Source organism: Melitaea cinxia, chromosome 5, assembly GCF_905220565.1.
Source record: "Melitaea cinxia chromosome 5, ilMelCinx1.1, whole genome shotgun sequence".
NCBI classification, from domain to species: Eukaryota; Metazoa; Arthropoda; class Insecta; order Lepidoptera; family Nymphalidae; genus Melitaea; species Melitaea cinxia.
In genome coordinates this window covers 5,635,968-5,657,812 of record NC_059398.1, presented here as the reverse complement: position 1 = coordinate 5,657,812, position 21,845 = coordinate 5,635,968, and the positions used below count along the sequence as shown (strand labels likewise).

At 33.8% G+C, this 21,845-nt stretch overlaps 3 protein-coding genes across 3 annotated transcripts in view; 1 reads left to right on the top strand and 2 right to left on the bottom strand.

Annotated features, from left to right (window-relative positions):
- LOC123653458 (syntaxin-1A) overlaps positions 1-9,796 on the bottom strand; it is a 63,882-nt gene extending 54,086 nt beyond the window's left edge. The window contains exon 1 of the mRNA XM_045589453.1: positions 9,568-9,796. Coding sequence (XP_045445409.1) covers positions 9,568-9,600 — 33 coding nt within the window. The 5' untranslated portion in view covers positions 9,601-9,796. The remainder of the gene's footprint in view (positions 1-9,567) is intronic.
- Positions 9,797-10,049: 253 nt separating this feature from the next.
- Positions 10,050-11,980, top strand: LOC123653456 (GTP-binding nuclear protein Ran). Its single transcript, XM_045589452.1, has 3 exons — positions 10,050-10,146; positions 10,506-10,959; positions 11,046-11,980. Exons 2-3 carry the CDS (start codon positions 10,534-10,536, stop codon positions 11,259-11,261), a joined length of 642 nt encoding a protein of 213 aa, XP_045445408.1. The 5' UTR covers positions 10,050-10,146; positions 10,506-10,533; the 3' UTR covers positions 11,262-11,980.
- A 53-nt stretch (positions 11,981-12,033) lies between these two features.
- On the bottom strand, positions 12,034-14,569 carry LOC123653455 (elongation factor Tu-like). Its single transcript, XM_045589451.1, has 7 exons — positions 14,487-14,569; positions 14,028-14,228; positions 13,783-13,949; positions 13,381-13,624; positions 13,110-13,301; positions 12,474-12,840; positions 12,034-12,244 (listed from the first exon to the last, which is right to left on the bottom strand). The coding sequence occupies exons 1-7, from the start codon at positions 14,524-14,526 to the stop codon at positions 12,049-12,051; spliced, it is 1,407 nt and encodes a 468-aa protein (XP_045445407.1). The 5' UTR covers positions 14,527-14,569; the 3' UTR covers positions 12,034-12,048.
- Between the last annotated feature and the right edge of the window lie 7,276 nt (positions 14,570-21,845).

Here is a 21,845-nt window from a genome sequence, read left to right as displayed (position 1 = left end):
CTGTTCCCACTAGTTTTAGTTGTGTATGTTTTGTTTATTCATCAATATTTTCGAATTTATAATCATGGCCTAATCATTTTTGTTTAACTAGTTACACTTTATTGTACATAAATATAAAACAGGGATATAAAACAGAATAACATAAACAGGCGGTGATTTAGTCTGAGAATATTTTATATCCTCTTTGTGTCCACAAAAAATTGGACGTTTCAAAATAATTTATTCCGTAAAACCGATTTAGGCAGGGCTATTTTATACGGAGTCAACGTCTGTTTATCACCGGCAATAAATGACGAGGGCAGCGTATCCTCTCAATACGGTACATATTTCACAGGACACAGAGCGATAACCTTGTTTTTAGATAAATTTTTGTAAATGAAATCGGATTTTGTACTATTATCACTAGAAATATGAAATTTGCATTTTATATATTTTTAGTATGTATAATAAAAAAGACAATGTATAAAACTATAGTTGCAAGGTTTCCGTGTAAGCAGACTAGGCTTTTTGATATTATTGTTTTTAATAAAACTATAAATATAACCTACAATTCCACATGAAACCAAACAAAATTAGATACGACCACAAAAATATACTAAAATGCTGTCTAACCAAACCAATAACAAATAATTTTGTAAATACGTACATACTAGTTTCCTTATTACGTAATAGTATTGTTTATGTATCGCTTATTTAATTGTTTATACGCATTTTATATGCTAACGTTACAAATTTTAATCGTCCGATATGTTTTTGCACAAAATGTGGGAGTACGTTAAAGTAAACGTCTGCATTGTAGAAATTCCCACGTTCACTCAACATTGAATCAAGATGAGAAGATCGTTAATGATAAAAACATTAAAAGTTACAATTGTTTTCAAATAATATATACTTTAGTCTTCCTTAATTTGTTTTAAAATTAGCATTTTTATGTAATTTTGTATAATAAGAAGTATATTACTACTTACTGACGCATCCATAAAAATGCTAGTAGACCCATATAAAATTACTAGTTAAATCTCAGACATAATATTTATCTACTTAGAATGTTTGTCATACACGTTATTTATTATTATATAAGTATTATAACTTTGTTAAAATACACTGTACATACATACATACATATCTATATATAAAAATCACGCTTGAATCCCGGTTTTAATAAAACCGTACAGAATTTATGAGAACCGTACAGAATTCCACAAACGAACGTAAAGCTAATATTTAAGTATCGTTAAAACAGTGTGTTATTCTGAAAATGGAACTTGCCGGAAACACAAACTTATGTCGTGGAGTCTGATATACGCGTACAACATATATCACGTCCTACGGATTTGTATTCACATAGGTAGGCTCAGAACATTTCCGTCGTATAGTAATATCGATATAAAATAGAGTTGCAATCTCCAAGTATTGGAAACAACATTAATAAAAGAGAACTTATAAAAAGTTAGATGATTTGCATTAGAGATTGATTAACAACGCGTTAATAATAATTAACTTTATTGGTCGGTGATAGTTTTGGATCGTTGTCGAACATGTAACTTTACGGTCAACAAAAAAATACCTATATGACATTTTAATGTATTTTTCTGTTATACCTTCAAACTCCATTTTATTTATCAGATACATCTTTCGTTAAACCCAGCGGTAACCCAATGTGGTTTTTTTGCCGTCCGAGCCTAACGAAAGTTTACCGCCCTAATAGCGAATTAATTAATTAACACACTCATTGCAAGCGCAATGTTCATTATGTTCATTAACCGACTTAATAATGGAGGGAGTTCTTAATTCTACAGATTTTTTATGTGTATTACATTGCGAACGCGTTTTGTGTTAGTTTCTTTGTCAAATGAAAAAAATCGTGGTGATTTCGCCGCCCCCCTTCGTGTGCCGCCCGGGTCCATGCCCCCCGGTACTCCCCCACCGCTACGCCACTTGTTAAACCAACGTTGTTAATTATTAGTTGGGTTAAAAAAAGGTCCTAAAAGATTTTTTTTTACGTTCTATCTATTTCTATTGCTATCGGTAACTAAAATGCAAAATAAAATTTATCATTGAAATTGGGTCACAAAAACAGATAAATTATAAAAAAAAACGAAACGATTTTATTTAAAAAAAAAAATCTACATCGACAAGTAATACAACGTAGGTCGACGAAAAAATAGTCAGGTAAATACGCATTATCAAAGATTACTCCAAAAGTTGTAATCAGATCTCGATGAAATTTAAATGTGGCCACATGATAAACATCAGCTTTCGATTAAATTAAAAAATAATCAAATAAAATATATATAAAATAAAAACCATCAAAATCGGTACACCCAGTAAAAAGTTATGGGGATTTTCAAGACTTTCCCTCAATTTCTCTGGGATTCCATCATCAGATCCTGTATATATATACATACGGTCGAATTGTAAAACCTCCTCCTTTTTTTGAAGTCGAGTAAAAACAGATCAAGTGCAAGTCGGATCTAAGAGGATCAAAGATAAATACGGATTCAGTAGCAGTGTAAACTTTTTTCACATCATACTCGTACATCTTTAGATTGAGCTAAACCGCGGAAAAAGCCCGTTTCTTGTGTGGGGTCCATATAAACACATACACACATACACATACATACAGTTTTTCTTTTAATTATTATATATATATTTATAACTCATTCAGTTCTAAAAACATGTCTAGACATAATGATATACATAGGTTTACAAAAAAATTTTTATATAACGTCGAGTGTCAACGTAAGTCATATAAGATCCGGGCTAAGACTCGTATAGGTTACATTTTCAGTACTGGAAACGTCATAAGAAATGAGAGAACGATATGAGAGTAATTTGGGTCATTCTCCTTAAAAGGGGTTAATTGTTTGATAAAGGTTAGTAATAGATGAAATATAACTGGTCAAGGGCAAGTAGGGTTTACAAACGTGGAGTCAACCCTGTTACATAATACACACAATATTACATCCCATATTTTACAAGAATCAAATTATAATAAAAACACGAAATAAACATGATTCTAGTATTTCAGATCACAAGTTCATTTAAATTTTATATTTATCGTCATGTATTATTAGGACTTTATATTCTGTGAAATTTTGAAGTATCTACCAACTACGGTTCTCCAAAGGCCCATGATATATGACAACGGCCTATGTAATGGGGTCGTTAGCAACTTTTACGTGCGGAACTCTAGAAACTATACAGTTTATACAACGATATGCAGATATGAAAACTTATTTAAATAATAATGAAAAAAATTTCTATGTCAATAACTCTCTATCTTTCTTATACTTTTAAAAACAGAATTTTTTTATGAAAACGTAACACAATAGGTTCATACATTTTTTTCATTTCGCTTAGTCTAAGTGACTCCTGCTTTCTTAGAATACTTTACATTCATTGCGAAGAAATTATAATTTGAACTTGTAAACAATTATATAAAATACGACGGTACGAATTATCTGACATAATTATCTACTTTGAGTGTGAGAATTAATTTTATTTCCTTTTGTGGCAAAATATAACTATTTTTGTTTGATAAAATGTCACCTGGGTTTATTGATTAAGAATAAATGTCCTTTGTTAACGTTCACGCGAATCATTTTATATAGAAACTAAACCGATGGCCTCGAGGGAACAGTGAGGCTTGATTTGGAAGTCTGCCAGAAACATTAACACAAATGTTGTGGTAACTTGGCCATTGCACAGGGGTTTCATGCTAATGTAGTCACAACTAACGTTCAAACGCACTATTTAATTCAGCCAAAAATTTAGTTATTACATGGTGCATGCTTTGAATTCATTTATAACCACCCGTCATCATAGGGTATTCCACCATGTTTGAAAAAGTATTTCAAAATGTTGATTTTACACTAAAAAGCCACAAAAAAACTATAATTCAGCGAAATAAACACGCTTTTATGCCATAAAATTAAATTAGATTTTAAACCTTTTTTATTTCCGCGAAAACGCTATCAGCCATTTTGGTGACGTAATATCGTTGATAACAAAAGTCGTGTATGACGTACTCGTTCAATACGTCAAAAATTTAATACCTTATACATATACTCTTTGTAGTTCAGCGTTAACAGCTACAAATATTTCATGTTTTTGTGTAAAATAATGAATTACAATAGCTATCGTTCTTGTGTAGTGTCTAGCTGTATAAATAATAGCATTAAAAAAACTATTAAGTTTGTAAACTTAATTTTGCAGTAACATAAAGAATAAAACATAACCTAACACTTTCTAACATTATTTTTCAAATTAGGTATACCTAGCACTCACATAAAAAAACAGCATAATATAACAAGTAATACTAACAAAGATGTTTTAACATTCCGAAATTCGACAGAACAGAAGTCTGGGGTACATGCAAAAAACTTTGCAACCATCATTGGAATCAATTTCTGGCAGATTCGTACTATCTGCTTTTATAAAACCTTTTTGCATTTTAATAAATAAATAGCTTCAAATGAAATGCGCTAACGAAAGAGCACAACTATTACTCCTTGAAGTTAAAGTTGATAGATAATTATGTACCTAGCTGTTTACAGCACTGACAGAATTTTGTTTTTGCCCGTATGACGTCATACCATGGCGGGTCGTGTTTTAGGTCACGTTATATATATGTTAAAATATACGACTTTTAATTTTTTATATAATAAAACAATAATGTGCTTTTATGATTCCAAAGCAGAATATATAAGTGTATTTCTACATAAATTGAAATTTTTATCAAATTTTGTAATTTATTTTTCACTACCGAAAGTACCCTATTGTATGAAATGTCCAAATTTAAAAAGATAATAGTATCTCGTTAAAATGATATATCTTTGAATTGTATTGAATTTTACTTTTGAAATAAATATATTTCCAACAGTGTACATCAATAACATAAAAATTAACTTTTAAGCATTTGTAACGCTGTAGAGAATATTGCAAATTTAATCACGAAAACCAATCCTAAGTGGCATCTCCTGGAAATGAATTCATTTCATGAATTTTAATTCCCAAGCGGTTTTCAGCTGTATTGTTGGTGCTGTGTGGCTACGGCACTAAAGAATTTAGCCACCCCCTCTCTTCCCGTGGGTGTCGTAAGAGGCGACTAAGGGATAACAAGGTTCCACAACCACCTTGGAACTTAAGAAGCCGACCGATGGCGGGATAACCATCCAACTGCTGGCTTTGAAATACACAGGCCGAAGACGGGCAGCAGCGTCTTCGGTGCGACAAAGCCAGTACTGCGGTCACCAACCCGCCTGCCCAGCGTGGTGACTATGGGCAAAACACATGAGTTCACGTTATTTTTGGCGTAAACTTGTGGAGGCCTATGTCCAGCAGTGGACTGTATAGGCTGTAATGATTTCAGCTGTATTGTTACTTCTTCATAAGTCAGTACTCTTGTTTTTTTAACTGGCTCTCCAAGACAGCACGTCATTCTTCCGATACATTTTACTGTTTACTCTCGTAACAATATTAATAGGCAATAACTACTATGCCCTTGCACTATTAGACGTTAACATGTAAAACAACTATATTTCTTGATAAGCAGTTATTTCAAGATCATCATGGTATTCACACTACAGGAAATAATTATCAAAATTGGTCATCCCTAAATTAAATTTTATAACCCAAAATGTTTCAGATTTCTTCTAATGAATATTGGTCCCAATTTAATTTATTTCAAACCAAATCTAATATAATGTAGATTCTGTAAACAAAATTTCTCAATATTTAAAAAATGCCAACGATCTTCTTCAAATGTTTTCGTACCTAAATGGAATTTTGAAATAATGAAGCGACTTGTTTTCAAACTTACCTACTGAATTTATGTATTAATAAAGATAGTGTCGATTCATATTTATTCATCAAATTACGGGAAGTTGTTTATACGCTTACATGTGTTGATTAAGAAACTCGTTTATAATAAATAATGCAAAAATAACGGCATTGCTGTTTAGAAATATGGAAACGACCTTGACACACAGTAATAAATATTGTCTATTATAGGTCAACACTTTTTTACTGTACTATAATTCTAACCATTAATTATAAAAATATAACATGAAAAAATATATGCAACAGTCAGCTTTCTGCTTAATTTCTTATGCAAATAAACATTTAAAACGTTGAAGACAAAATTGAACCGTGAATTGAGTTTTATTTAAAAACGGTAGCTAAAATTTGTGAGGCAATAAATGAATAATAAACAAAATAAGCCGTTATTAGTTCAGACACGATGCGAGACAACAGTTAAAAATAGATACTACGCAAGACGTGAATCAGCTGATGCAAGTACATGACGTTGAGGTCGCGCTGACAATGGATCTATTCAGTCTTTTCCCTTCTTCTCTCTCGCCGACCCTAATACGGAACCGTGCTATAACTCGGTTTTAGTCGATACAAAACCAGCGACATGACCTGCTTTTCGGGTCATTTTAATAAATGAGAAATAAAAATAAGTTGTAGAAAACATTTAAACGACTCTTAGAAAAATCTTAGAGGTATTTATTTCAAAACGTATTTTATACTAATAAAAGTCAGGCATCAGTATCTGTGTGTGGGTATGTAATCTGAACTAATTGAATTTTAGCTATTCGTATATTTATCATGAACGGGAAAGTTTGTAAGATTATATAGGTGTTACGTTACTCTTTTAAGCTAAAGCCTCTGAACTGTTTGCTTTGAAAACTGATATTATGTAAATAGTTGAAAACACACATAAGAACGGGCTTTTCTTATCTCAAACTTCGAAAAGGACTAAAAATACGCGGGTAAAACCGTGTGGCTTAAATAATTAATGTGTCTAAAAGTCAAGAAAAATAAAGAAAGTTTTCCTCTGAGCCGTAACCGTAATTGCTATTAAATTGGATAAGGTTGACGTAAATTTTAATCAGTTCAGCTTAAAACGTTTATATTTCGGGTTTCATATGAATTATGTATGTATAATGAGATTTCAAGTGTGGTATCTCATTCGCTTAAACTTTATTAAAACGTTTGACTATAATCGGTATTCCCGTTTTCGTATCAGATGATTTGCTACGTTCAAATAGGAATCGTAATCTTTGATTATTTAATTTTGATGATTACAACAATGGACCACACAATAAATGATTACCTCTGCTACATTACAAATATTTTCTTTTCCTATATGAATATTGAGTACCCTCATAGTGACGATATTATGACGGATGTTTATGATTCAACTTATAACGAAGGCCACGCACCGGATACGTCGTCAACTGATAAGTGTATCATCATCCAGCATTCGAAAATAAAACTCGACCAACCAAATGCTTGATATTTCTGTGCAATCTTATTTTTTTTTTATTCGTAATTACATACAATTTCACTTTAATACGTTTAATGATCTATTTAGTCTATTTCTTATTCGAAATTTTATTAGACTAATAGAGTAAGACAAAATAGTTTCTAAAATCTGTTTCTTATAAGTGAAAAATACAAAGTTTTATATGTTGAAGTGTTATGTATTCATCAGTGTAATAAAAATACGATTTCACGAGATAAAATTATAGAAATGTTAGTCGAAAGTTTGATATCATTAAAATGACGTATATGTGTGTGTATTTATTGAAAATAAAACTATACTAATTAGCTCCATACTGATAATCTAATACTAATATTATATATGCGAATTTGTGGGGATGGATGGGTGGACTATGTTACACAAAAAAAAACTTCTGAACCAATGGCAATGAAACTTGGTACAGAGGTAGCTGGAAGTCCAAAATAGCAATAAGGCTATTTCAGGTATTTCCACGGAATCGGAACTTACAACTTACGCGGACAAAATCGCAAAACACAGTTAGTAATATATATATATAAAATATCCGACAGTTAATGTCGATTTCGATATTGAAAGAAATATATATATCATAAATTGTTATCTGTTTGATAATGTCATAATTATTTCTAATTGCTCTATCAGCAACTAGAGAAACAGGACCTTAAAAAATAATTAATTAAAAATAACACAACTTTATAACAATTTTTTGTTATTCATAAACACATTTTCAAACTACAATGTAATGTAAGATAGTGATAGCTTTTTATTGTAATAATTTTAAGTAACAACACAGACAACTGAACAGTACATAGACAAGACATTTAAATTATCTACAAAGGACCAGTTTATTTTAATTTGTTATCATAAAAGTTGCAGAAGTTAACATATGCATTGTTAAGTCCAATTTTATTTCTCACGGCTGTTAAAAGAAGTTATTTATATATTTTAATCTAGAGCAAAAATATTGAAAATGTATTTAAAATATACCTTTAATCAAACCTACCTCATAAATAATTGTTTGTATGATTTTAGTAGTTAAATCTTATTTTACTTTAAATACATCTTTTTTTGACTGTGTAATAACTTGTATTTGAAGAATAGCAATAATAGTGCGGTATTTATGGGGTGCTACCAACAGTTTTAGTGTTTTGTTTAAACAATTAAAATTAGTAAATGTAATATAAGAAAAATAAAATTGTATCATTAGATAGGAGACGTAATATTTAACAAAGCTTTAACATTTAACTGAATATTATCAAACAACAATTTTTTTTATTTTTTTTGTATTTTTAATTAAAATTTTCAAGAATATGGACAATAGTTCCATACATTTGTTTTTTTTTAATAGTATTGATATAACTTTTCATGTAATAAAATTGTTGCCAATGAAATAAAAAATATTATGAGGTCTCAGTGTATCACTTAGAATTTGACTTGTTTTATAAAAGAAATATTTTTTTTAGTATAAGTTTTATTAGTCTAAGTCAGCAAGTTATTTTAGTAATGATCAATTAAAAAAAAAAAAAAAAAAGATTTTGTTTTTGAAAGCTAGATCTTGTTATCTTTCATGATTAAACTTAATTAGTTTTTACTGATTTGAGATTAGATAATATTATATTATTAATTTTTTGGGAATACCTTCATAATCAATGGAGTGTGTAGGTAGATATAAAATTTGCTCATTTTAATAATAATGATGATGTGTTTTAGACCCCAGTATTTTAATCATTTGAATGTATATTTTTTTTGTCTACCTACACATTGATGACTAATCCCCATAAATAATATTTGTTCCTAATGTAACTACATACATTAATTAGTATTTTTTTCCTAAGTTTAACTTACATATTACTTAGTTTTTATTATTTCTTTTTCTAATTAAACACTTAGAATAATTATTTGTAGAGATCATTGAGGGTGAAGAATCCTACAATATTTTAATGGATTTCAATGTAAGGAATACTTAGTAGACTGGTCCCAATTTAGGCGTTTAGAAGGAACACTGCGGATCGCAACAAATTGTCTTGCTTCAATGACAGAACGACCACTATCATTCAGCAAAGAAGTCACGGGTGGGGCGACCAGAAAACGAAATCTTAGGACTGCTTTTTAGAATGACAGTCAAGGAAATTACTGAAGTAGAAATGTTAACTACTAAGCTACAAAGTATGCATAGTTACATAGCAACTTCTTTGTGAATTCGAGGTCATTAAATAACCATTGGTTATATTAGGAAGAGTAAAGGGGAGGCTTACCGCTTGAAGCGCCGCTAACCTGTCCTTCGTCATCCTTAATAGAAAATCACACACCAAATAAACGTTTTATCTCGTTACACAATCCCATTCACAGATATTTTTCTAACAAACGTCACTAAACTAAAGGACACGAACACTAGTTCACTTCACTCAAAAAATCGATACAACGAACGAACGAAACTTCCATCCATCAGTCTACTAGGACAATTATTACAAAGTTGTAGATGGCGTAACTGACTCTGAAGTATATGACGTCATTACTGGAGAGTCGGTAAAGCAGTATCTCAGAGTATCGTTTTTGGATCACTAAATTTTACAAATATAAACACTTCTTACATTATAAAAATAAAGTTGTTTAAAAATTAATCATATTTTTTAAAGACAAACAGTGTAATTTAATTCTCAAAGAGTTAAAAGTATCAAATGTCTAATAAAATCAATGAGTAACTAATTTGACTATTGCAGTCAATGCGCCTGTGGGTGTCAAGCGGTTCTTCCGTTTAGTCAAGTGACGCCATTGTGAGCCGTAACGACTTTTCAGAGCACGGAATTAAATCTCAAATTTCTTAAATAATCTCGGTAAACTTTGTTTTTATATCAATTAAATAAATTCTATGTGTAACATACTTTCTAATTTAGTTTTTATTTTATGTTTATAGTGTGTAGTTTGTGAGTGTTTTCTATTAAACTTCGGTACCAATGAGCTAAATTCCTGTGAGGACAGTTGAGCGCCTTTCGGTCAAAACTTAAAACAAATTTAACTTGTCAATACAAGCCTAACAATCAATCCATTAGATTTCTAACAATGTATATTAACTATTGTTGTTAAAATGCTGCAAAATGCCTTGTTACATAAACAATAAAAGTATCGTAGTTATATATGGTGCGTCATGTCAAAAGAAAGACGCGAGTTTTTAATTTTAAAACTTTGTTTTCAGGAATAGATTTACAAAAACAAATCCAAAAATGGCAGATGATATGCCCACATTCAAATGCGTGCTGGTCGGAGATGGTGGTACCGGCAAAACCACATTTGTCAAACGACACTTGACTGGAGAGTTCGAGAAAAGATACGTCGCGACTCTCGGCGTCGAAGTTCATCCTTTAGTTTTCCACACAAATCGTGGCCCCATCAGATTTAACGTTTGGGATACTGCTGGTCAGGAGAAATTTGGAGGCCTTCGTGATGGTTACTACATTCAAGGTCAATGCGCTATCATCATGTTCGATGTAACATCTCGTGTAACGTACAAAAATGTGCCCAACTGGCATAGAGATTTAGTTCGAGTGTGTGAAGGTATCCCAATTGTGCTTTGTGGTAACAAAGTCGATATCAAGGACAGAAAAGTAAAAGCGAAAACAATTGTATTCCACAGAAAAAAGAATCTTCAGGTGAATTTACAATTAAAATGTACACAGTAATAAAATTTACAGTAGTGTGTATAGAGAAATAATGTTTTTATTTTCTTTTATTTCAGTATTATGATATCTCTGCTAAGTCAAACTACAACTTTGAAAAACCCTTCTTGTGGTTGGCAAGAAAGCTGATTGGAGATGGTAACCTAGAATTTGTTGCTATGCCTGCTCTTGTACCTCCAGAAGTTACGATGGACCCACAATGGCAGAACCAGATTGAAAAGGATCTTAAAGAGGCACAAGATACCGCTCTGCCAGAAGAAGATGAAGACTTGTAAATATAGCAAAATAAAATTAAATTTCCAGTGCCCTCTTATAAATGTGATCAAAGCTAATTAAGCATACATTGAAATTAGTTTTTCAATAATTTCATTCCATTAGGTTGCAATTGGTTCACGAGTTCTGTTCAATATTGAGTCTTAATAATATCATCTGCTTCAAAATATGCATGTAAAGGTAAACTCTTTAGGTTCAATAATCTTGTTATAATTCTTACGTTCTTAGTTCAATGTTATTGTAAGTCATAGAAACTAACATCTATACAACACAATTTCATAATATTAAGTATTCTGTCAAGTTATTTGAAACATTTGCAAATTAACTGTTTAAGTTTTGTGTGTTGAAGATCTTTTCTATAGTATTATATTTTGTATACAGAAAGCATAAAAATTAGTGTTTTTTGTTAAGGTCTGTAACCTTTACATTTTAACAATTCATAATTTACTAATGTGTTTTGTTTGTAATACTTCACTTCAGATAAACTTGTCCATTACATCATTTATTTATCAAGAACAATCCATGTTTGATATATAAGGACTGACAATATTTCACTTTAAAATTGTGATGATACTTTTGGAATAAACTTAAAAAAATGTAACATTTCTTTTATTTAAACTGGAGTCAATTCTCAAAATAACTAATCAATTAGCCAGTAAAAAATAACTAACAATTCAAGAAAGGAATAAAACTGAAAATATATATATATTTTTTTGATTTATTTATGTAATTTTTAAATGCGTACAATATATAACTACATGTCTATAACTTATATAACAATACATCATTTTACTTCTTTGCTGCTGCTGCTGCTGCTGCCTTTTCCCTTGCCTTCTTTCCTTCCATAATCTTCAACCTCTCTTCTTCTGAGAGATTAGCATTTATTTTAGTAATGACACCTGTTCCTAATGTCAAGTCTCCTAAACGAAGAGTAAACCTTTGTCCAGGTTCACATACCATAGGCTTCACGAGTCTCAAATTTAATCTGTAATAAATTTCAATTATTAAATAACTTTAAAATGAATATTGTATTTGCTCTATATGAACATATTTCTTGAGAAACTAAAATTTTTAACTATCCTACAAAGCAACCATAATCATGTTAAATATAAACAATAGTAAATTATATACTGTAATGATATATTTTCAATTGAAACAATGTATTCTTTATATCAAGCTGTATGTTGTTTTTAAATAACCTTTAATATACTTACGTAGCATCTTCTCCTGGCATAACCATTTCTTTCTGGGGAATAGTAACCTGAGTGGCGCAATCCCATGTCATAGAAAACATCTGAAGTTGAATAAATGATGTAAAAGGTTTTGAACGACCTCCCTCTTCCTTACTTAAAATGTAGACTGCAGCTTCGAAAGAGTCATGGGCTTTAACAGTGCCAGGCTTTGCCATTACCATGCCTCTTTTAATTTGTTCCCTTTTAACTGCACGCACTAAGGCACCAAGTTGATCACCAGCCTGAGCTTCATCCAAAGTCTTGTGGAACATTTCTACTCCAGTAACTGTAGTCTTCATGACCTTACCATGGCCAACAATTTCACATTCAGTACCCTTCTTCAATGTACCTATAAATTATTATTTTGTTATTTATTTTCATCATGATATATCTTATATATAAAATTCTCATGTCACAATGTTAGTTGAAATATTCCTCCGAACGGGTGGACAGATTTTTATGAAATTTTGTGTGTATATCGGGTAGATCTAAGAATTGGCCAACATCTATTTTTCATACTCCTAAGTTATAAGTGGGGGTTAAATAACATATATGGAAAAACAACGTTTGCGGGGTCTACTAGTATGTATATAAGAAAAAAGCTCTATAACAAGTTACCTCTATATAAACGACCAGTGACTACAGTACCACGACCAGGAATTGAGTGGACAGCCTCCACTGGTAAGAGGAATGGCTTGTCCAGTTCACGAACAGGAGTAGGAATAAACGAATCTACCTCTTCTAACAGTTTCACAATGGCATCTGTTCCAATTTCTGGACTTTTCCCTTCTAGAGCACATAAAGCTGAACCTGTGAACATTTTAAAATTAATTTTTTATATCTATGTTAAAAAAAACTGTAGAATTTCAAACTTTTAAGTGAACATTACCCTTAATTACAGGAATATTGTCTCCGTCATAGCCCATTTCAGTCATAAGTTCACGAATTTCCATTTCTACAAGTTCTACCATCTCTTGATCAGCAGCATCAACTTTATTGATGAAAACCACAACATGCTGGATACCAATTTGCTTAGCAAGGATGAGATGTTCCCTTGTTTGAGGCATAACACCATCTGTTGCAGCCACTACAAGTATGGCTCCGTCCATTTGTGCTGTCCCTGTGATCATATTCTAAAAGTGCAAACAATATAAAATCAAGATGCACATGCTGATTTTATTTAAAAAAAAATCTCTTGATATATATAGTTAAAGTATAATAGTTTTGAAGAAACTGTGTGGAAATTTGGTGTATTGTAAAGAACTGGTATTTAAATTATTGTACTAAGTACCTTAATGTAATCAGCATGGCCAGGACAATCAGTGTGACCATAATGCCTTTTCTCTGTCTGGTATTCAACATGAGCAACGTTAATTGTGATACCCCTAGCTTTCTCTTCTGGTGCATTATCAATATCAGAGTAGCCCTTCTTCTGGGCTAAGTTTAAGTCGGCAAGAACTAAAATGAAGTTATTAAATATGTATTGTTTCAGTTTAACACTCAATAAATAATTTCTACTAACTAAAGTCGTTTTACCTTTAGTAATTGCAGCTGTCAAAGTAGTTTTTCCATGATCAACATGTCCAATAGTACCTACATTGCAATGGGGTTTAGTTCTCTCAAAGACCTGCTTCTCGGCGTAGTTTCTTCGCAGTATAATACTCAGAGGAGTCAAAGAGGGCACCCCAACGCATCGTAAGTAAGAAGGCTGGCTTTGTTTTAATACTAATTTGAGTGCTGTTAAACATCGAATTAAGATTAAAAATGAAGTTCTATACAGGATTATAAATGAACTATTTACAGGTAACTAAGCCGATCGTCTCAATATAAAACTTTTACATAATATAACCTTATAATTATACTATACTGCTAATGCAATAAATTAATAAATATTATATGAATAATTTGTTGTACTTTAAAACATGCTAAATTTAAACATTGTCCACTAATAATAACTCAAAATAATACACAGAAAAAAACTAGTTATTATTTTACCTGGGTTAACCAAACTTTTAGCAAATGATATAGTCGCCATGATTTAAGGCAAACCACACCAATTGCTCAAATTTATATAACTCTAACAATTTATATGCTACTTCTTTGCTAATCAATTTTAATAAGACATGTAAGTATTAAATAAATACTGAGACCACACCGAAAAAATATTAGATTGCGATTTATAGATTTATCTTCTATCATAGACAATATTTGTTCTATATATTAAAATACTTCATAGTTAGGTCGGGCAACCGAGTGTTGGGGGTACGTCAACATAATGGTTTACAACTTTACAGCCGCCAGAGGCATGACGATCACTGGGTGTGCTGTGCAACGAAGACAATAACATTCTCTCTCTCTTTTTCTATCACGTCACTCATTTATGTTTTACAATAACCAACTAGCTGATCCGTGGATCCGACAGACGTTATCCTATCTTAGCTATGACTATGTTGAATTCGAATTGGTATAATTAATAAAAAAGTATTATAACCAATCTTCTGTCAATACTTTGTCAAACAGCATAAGGTTTTTAAGGGATTCTGCTTGCGTTAGCTGTGGTTAACACATGTGCTTTAGTCATCTTGGTGTTTTTTTCTAATTGTTTACAGTGTAAATAGTAGATTATTGTGGGAATAGTGGTTAAACTAACTTTTTTTACTGTAGGTAAGTGTTTAGTTGTAATTGTATCGTTCTTTAGAGCATATTTTAAATTTTAAAATGGACCTCGATCGTCCTCCTGACCCGCCAGATACGGGTGGTACTACTGACTCTGAAAATACTTCTGAATCCTCTTCCTCTCAGCAAAATTTAAGAAAACGCCCCGCTATTGAACATTCCAGCAATGCCTCTTACAAAAAAACTATTGTTCATCCATCCACAGCTAGTCCGTCAATACAATCACTTTACACCCATCCATCCTTTTCCGAAGGCCCTAAAAGTTACTCTGATGACGACAAAGGTCCTTTCATTGTCCATGTTGCCCGTGAAACCCCAGACCCAGCCTCAGGAACTACTGTTCGCGCTTTGAAATTCGGCCAATTTTTACACACTCATAAAATTAGCTCAGTTGCAAAAGACGGCGTAAAAAATGTAGGCAGAAACAAAATTTCTGTTGAGTTTGTTTCAGCTCAAGCTGCAAATGATTTTTTAAAAAACCCTATATTAGCAATGTGTAAGTTCAATGCTACTGTACCGACTTACAATATAACTCGAATGGGTCTTGTAAAGGGTATTCCGGTTGACTGGTCAATGGAAGAATTAGTGGAGTCATTAGAGCTCCCATCTGGCTGCGGTTCAATCATGAAAGCTCGAAGGCTGAATCGCAAAAATATTCAGGAAGGCTCAGTCACTTGGGTTCCAACCCAGTCAGTGGTTTTAACTTTTAGAGGTCAAATCCTCCCAAGTAGAGTTTTTTCGTTCCACACATCCTTACCAGTAGAAACATATAATTTACCTACCATTCAGTGCCTCAATTGCTGCCGTTTTGGCCACATTAAGACACAATGCAGGTCAAAGCCAAGGTGCTACAAGTGTTCACAATCGCACACAGGTGAGTCATGCGACGTTTCTAAAGAACATGCAACCTGCCTACATTGTTCTGGTAGGCATTTTACAACCGAGAAGGACTGTCCTGAATACCTCCGTCAAATTAAAATTAAAACTGATATGTCCACGGATAACATATCCTATATAGAAGCATCCTCTCGCTATCCCCCTGTTCGTCGATCATATGCAGAGATGACAAAGGAAATGTTCACTCCCCCCGTATATACTCCCACCTCCTCAACACAACCTCCCTCTTCACTTAATAAGTCCTATCGTAAAACGGTAACGCATTATCCTCGTCCTGTACCCGCCCTAGGCAAAGGATATGATAAACAAGCCCACCAATCTATTGTGGGTGACATCCCTTCCTCTCTCCCTAATGGTTGTGCAGTAAACAACCCTCATAGACCCTTAACCCTTTATAGTAGCAACTTATTAGAAAACCTTGTCCAAATGATCCTCAGTATTATTACTACATGTAATGATATGTCCTTACCGCCCAACGTTGCCGCATCACTTTCTCAACTCTTCTCTATTCTCAAAAATGGCCCCACTCAGCTTCCTTCAGTGGAACTGTAAGAGCATCCGCCCAAAAAAACACGAAATCCTATCTTTAATCAATCTGCATAATCCTACCATTATTGCCATCTCTGAAACATGGTTGGTCCCAGGTTCTCGTTTTCGAGTTCCGGGGTACTTTTGTTTGAGAGATGACAGAAGTGATGGGTATGCAGGTAGTGCCATCCTTATTCGGCACAAAATCCCCTTTTCCCAAATCTCCATATCCTCTTCCAGCCAGCATATCAATGCTGTTGCTGTTAGATCCTGTGACATTTCCTTTTTATCTCTGTATATTCCTCATCCTAGTCCTTCCCTTATCCCTGAACTCCGTTCTATCTTTTCCTCTCTTCCTAGCCCCGTTCTTGTCATGGGAGATTTCAACTCCCATCACACCTCCTGGGGATCCCACCTTACTGATGGTTTTGCTCTCTTGTTGTTGGACATCTTTGACGAATTCAACTTTTGCATTCTCAATGATGGTTCACCAACTCGAAGAGTTTATCCTAATCAGAACCCCAAATCTGCTGTAGACCTTTCCTTAGCCTCCCCTCCCCTAGCTTCTATGTTGTCCTGGAAAGTCCTCCCATCCACTTTTGGCAGTGATCACTTTCCCATTATCCTTGCAATGCACTTACGACCTTCCCTGCCTCCTATTCCTATGCCCATTCTTAAATTTAAATTGAATATTGCTGATTTCTCCCATTATGCTGAATCTGTTGATAGCATGATTGACATCCTCCCTGATTCTCAAGATGATGGAAATATTTTGATTTGTTATGATCTTTTTCTTAAAGCTATTTTAAATTCCGCTAATATCCACTTACCTAAAAAGCACCTCTCAAAAACACGTTTGCTTTCCACCCCCTGGTGGGATGAGGATTGCAAGCGTTTGGCTGAACTAAGATTGGAAGCAGAAAAGGCATACTCTCAGAGCATGTGCCCTGAAAACTTTATCAGGTATCAAAAATTGGATGCCAAGTTTAAACGCTTGGTTTCCAAAAAGAAAAAATTTGGTTGGATACGTTTCTGTGAATCCCTTACTCCTCGCTCTCCTCCCCGTCTAGTTTGGAACCAACTTAAAAAATTTCGCCGATCCCTTGCCTCGGACACCCTATCCTCTAATGATCCTTCCGTATGGCTTAATGATTTTGCAGACAAACTCGCCCCTCCGTTTGTCCCTTGTGAGGACAGAATCTTTACTTCAATGCCAGCATCTATCTCGGATGAAATGGATGCCCCCTTTTCTTTTTCTGAGCTTCAGTGTGCTCTGAATGGATTGAAAGATTCAACACCTGGGGAAGATGGCATTCCATACTCTTTTATCCAAAATTTAAATGATAAAGCAAAACATTGTTATCTTAACATAATTAACACCTTGTTTATGACAGGAATCGTCCCGCAATCATGGAAGTCTCAAATTATTATCCCTATATTGAAACAAGGTAAAAATCCCCTAGACAGTAATTCTTATCGTCCTATTGCTTTATCGTCTACTCTGGCAAAAGTTACTGAGCACCTTTTGAAAAATCGCCTGGAATGGATAGTGGAAAGTAGAAACATTCTGTCTCCCTCCCAATTTGGCTTCCGGAAGGGTTTCAGCACAACTGACAGTTTAAGCTTACTCACAACAGACATTCGATTAGCTTTTGCTAAGGGAGAATATCTTGTAGGCATTTTTCTGGACATAGCGTCTGCATACGATAGTGTCCTTCTTCCGATACTCAGGCAGAAAATGCACCAGCTGAGTATTCCGCCAAGAATGGTTCATTTTATATGTAGTATGCTATCTTGCAGAACAATATCTGTGAGACATCCACTATTCGTGCTTCCTCCCAGATTTATCTGGAAGGCTCTCCCTCAAGGCTCTGTCCTCAGTCCCTTGCTCTATAGTATTTATACACGTGATCTCGATATGTCTGTTGATAGCTTTTGTAACATTCTGCAGTATGCAGACGACATAGTTTTGTATTATAGTTCAGATTCAGTAGAAAATTTATCTTTCCGCCTCAACTCTGCTTTACATTATCTAGGTCAGTGGCTGTGTGATAACGGTTTATCACTATCAATAAACAAATGCCAAGCTGTCACCTTTACCAGAAAAAGAGTAGCCCCTGTCTTTGATTTGTTTTATGAGGGTGAGCGCATCAACCTGGTGGACAAGGCAAAATTTCTTGGTATAATACTCGACAACAAATTGAACGGATTTTCCCACATAGAATATATTTCCAAAAAGTGTGAAAAATCACTTAATGTATTAAGAGCAGTATCAGGTGTATGGTGGGGTGCACATCCCTACTGCTTAAAATGAATTTATCATGCCCTTGTACGTAGCCATATGGATTATTGTCTGTTTGTTTTAGACCCTATTAGTAAGTTGCTATCACAAAAGTTAGATAAAATCCAATACAAAAGCCTACGGATTATTCTAGGTGCCATGAAATCGTCGCCCACTAATGCCCTACAGGTTGAGTGTGTTGACCCTCCTTTGCAAATCAGAAGACAATTTCTAAGCGATCGTTTTGTCATAAAATCATTACAGCTGTCTTCCCATCCTCTTTGGCCTAAACTTAACAAGCTCTCCCAACTCTGCAACCCAAACCGGCCACGTTCCTACATTTTAATCAGCTACACCAAATTTTCAAACCTCCCAAATCCTTTCTCAACCTCTTGTATCAATCCCTTATTCTCTACTTCCTTCAAAGCCCTTACCTACAATGTTCCTATCGTCACAGATTTGGGTCTAAAGAAAGGAGATCCTGATATAAAGTTTAAATTTCAAGAAATTCTTCATCAAAATTGGTTAAATCATCATCATATATATACCGATGCATCAAAACTTTCCCCGTCCAGCTGTGTTGGTGCTGCCTGCTGGATCCCTAAATTTAAAATCATCCTCCAATTTAAATGTCCCCCTGAAACATCTGTGTTTACCGGTGAAGCTGTTGCTATACTGGAAGCCATCCTCTTTGCCCTCTCCCATGACTTAGGACCGACCGTAATCTTTACTGACTCACTAAGTTGTCTCTTAGCCATTAAGGAAAATCCCTTTCGTAGCAAATTAAAAGTTTCTATTGTTTTTAAGATTAGAGAGGCTTTGCTCTCTTGCAGTCAAAAGGGTCTGCATATTCTACTTGTCTGGATTCCAGGCCATTCTGGCATTGCAGGCAACGAGACAGCGGATTCATGTGCTAAAGCTGCAATCCAAACTGGTATCCTTGACCATTACAAAAACTCCTGCCAAGACCTCCGTTCCCTAGCCAATATCCATATGGACAAGTCCTGGAATTTATCTTGGAGTTCATCAAAATTGGTAAAGGGTAAATTTTACTCAAACATACAACCAGACATCCCAAGACGCCCTTGGTTTTTTCTTCATAGACATGCTAGTCGCTGGGTCACATCCAGCATATGTCGCTTGCGTCTTGGTCATGCGTGTACACCTGTTCATCTTGCCAAAATCAGAGTTCGTGACCACTCATTGTGTGAATGTGGCCTTGACGAAGGCACGGTTTCCCACATCCTTTTTTCCTGTCCCAAACTCCTCCGTCCTATATATGACATCCTTCCCTATGATATTCCCCGCCCTATAAATGTTCAATGTTTGTTGATGTTAGTGTTTAGTCCCTACTGTACATTTTTGTGTAAATATTTTGAAATAAATAAAATTAAGTTGTAAATAAACCATGTGTCTGTCCTAGTGTAATTAGTTTGTAATAGTTTAGTTACTAACAGTGGTTGTCTTAGTCTAACATTAAAAGTTTGTGTTGTTTTAGGTTAAGGTGTAACAATGAAAGTCTTACTATTTTGCCTGTTTTCAAAATTAAATTGAGACTGTTATCTCAACTGCACCGATCAATCAATCTCCTACGTGTGTTCTCCACTCTACGTGACATTGGCGGAATCAACCGTGCTTCTCTGGCACAACTGAAAGCCATTAAACCAATCAATCAATCAAGGTTTTTAAGTGCTCCCGCACACATACAATTGTAAGTTGGCCGACTAAATCGCAGAGTATACTAATAGGTATAGTGACATATGGAAGCCCGCACATCTTCTCCAACTAAATTGTCGAACTAATTAATTGGATACCGATCGCATCAGAATCAAAATTCACTTCCGATCGACGTACAATTAAAAATTTGTCCAACTGTTCGTTAGCACGGTTACCTTATACAAGCTCGCTGACTATCCAACTTAGTTGGTCAGTCGCACGACAAGATGGAAGACTACACGCGTGCGCGTGATGTCCTTACGCCCGAATCTTCGTTGACGGGTACGACGTCTGCGTCCCGATCAGTTGTTGCAAAGGAAAAAGTAGAATAACTTATAGATGAACCTTAATTAAAAAAAAAATAGCATGTTTTAGAAATAAAAAAGGACATAGGTTTCAAAAGCCCGTAGATATATATTAAATAGATTTAAAAAAAAAACCTTCAACGGCTATAGCGAGTCGGAAAGGTGTGTCCTGTTTGATTATTTCTGGCCCAATTAGATATACGAGCTCATCAAAAGACGAAATACTCATTCTGTAGTATGAAAAAAATATCTGGATAACATCTGAGTTTAAAATGCAATGTATGATACTTCCCATATTCTAATCTATTACTTAATATATAATATAGGGTGCATCCAAAATTTTCTCTTTTGTTTTCGTATTCTTTTTATTATTAGAGCAATTAGAGCGTTTGTTTTCCGCATTTTTACGCACACGCACCGCGTCAGCAACACTGTCACTGATTAAATCAAATAGTCTGCGACTAACCTACCAACAAAATAAAGTTGATCAACTAAATTGTAAAAGTACGCAATTTAGTTGTTCGGTAGTCGGCCAACTTACAATTGTATATGTGAGGGAGCACTAAGGCTGTGTTCCGATATGCACTGCGACCACTTTACACAGTGACGTCAATTTAGTATGCTGTAGAGCCGTTCCTATATAGCCAGCCATACTGGTTACTATTTAAAACGGAACGGAATCCCGTATACTGTCAGCCGCATTTTTTGACGCAGCATTCAAATTTCAAATGAGTGTATTATAAGTTTTATAGTTCATTTTAAAAAATGTTGTTTTAGTATTATCAAATATAAAATATTTTAATTAATAGTAATTGTAAATTGATTTTATAATATAATAAAATTAAGTAGTTTTTCTTTAAAAAGTATGTTTTTCATTGCTCGACTTATATTAATTTTGTGTATAAGTTAATGTACAGATTTGTAGGGTAAAATTTAGGATTTTTTTAAAAA

What these genes read in the sequence shown, in the direction of transcription:
- LOC123653456 (XM_045589452.1), top strand. Translation starts at nt 10,534, where the DNA reads ATGGCAGATGATATGCCCACATTCAAATGCGTGCTGGTCGGAGATGGT. An exon ending in ACAGAAAAAAGAATCTTCAG is followed by an intron (nt 10,960 to 11,045) that starts GTGAATTTACAA and finishes CTTTTATTTCAG; the next exon opens with TATTATGATATCTCTGCTAA.
- LOC123653455 (XM_045589451.1), bottom strand. Translation starts at nt 14,526, where the DNA reads ATGGCGACTATATCATTTGCTAAAAGTTTGGTTAACCCAG. An exon ending in CACTGGTCGTTTATATAGAG is followed by an intron (nt 12,841 to 13,109) that starts GTAACTTGTTAT and finishes AATAATTTATAG; the next exon opens with GTACATTGAAGAAGGGTACT. An exon ending in ATGCCAGGAGAAGATGCTAC is followed by an intron (nt 12,245 to 12,473) that starts GTAAGTATATTA and finishes AATTTATTACAG; the next exon opens with ATTAAATTTGAGACTCGTGA.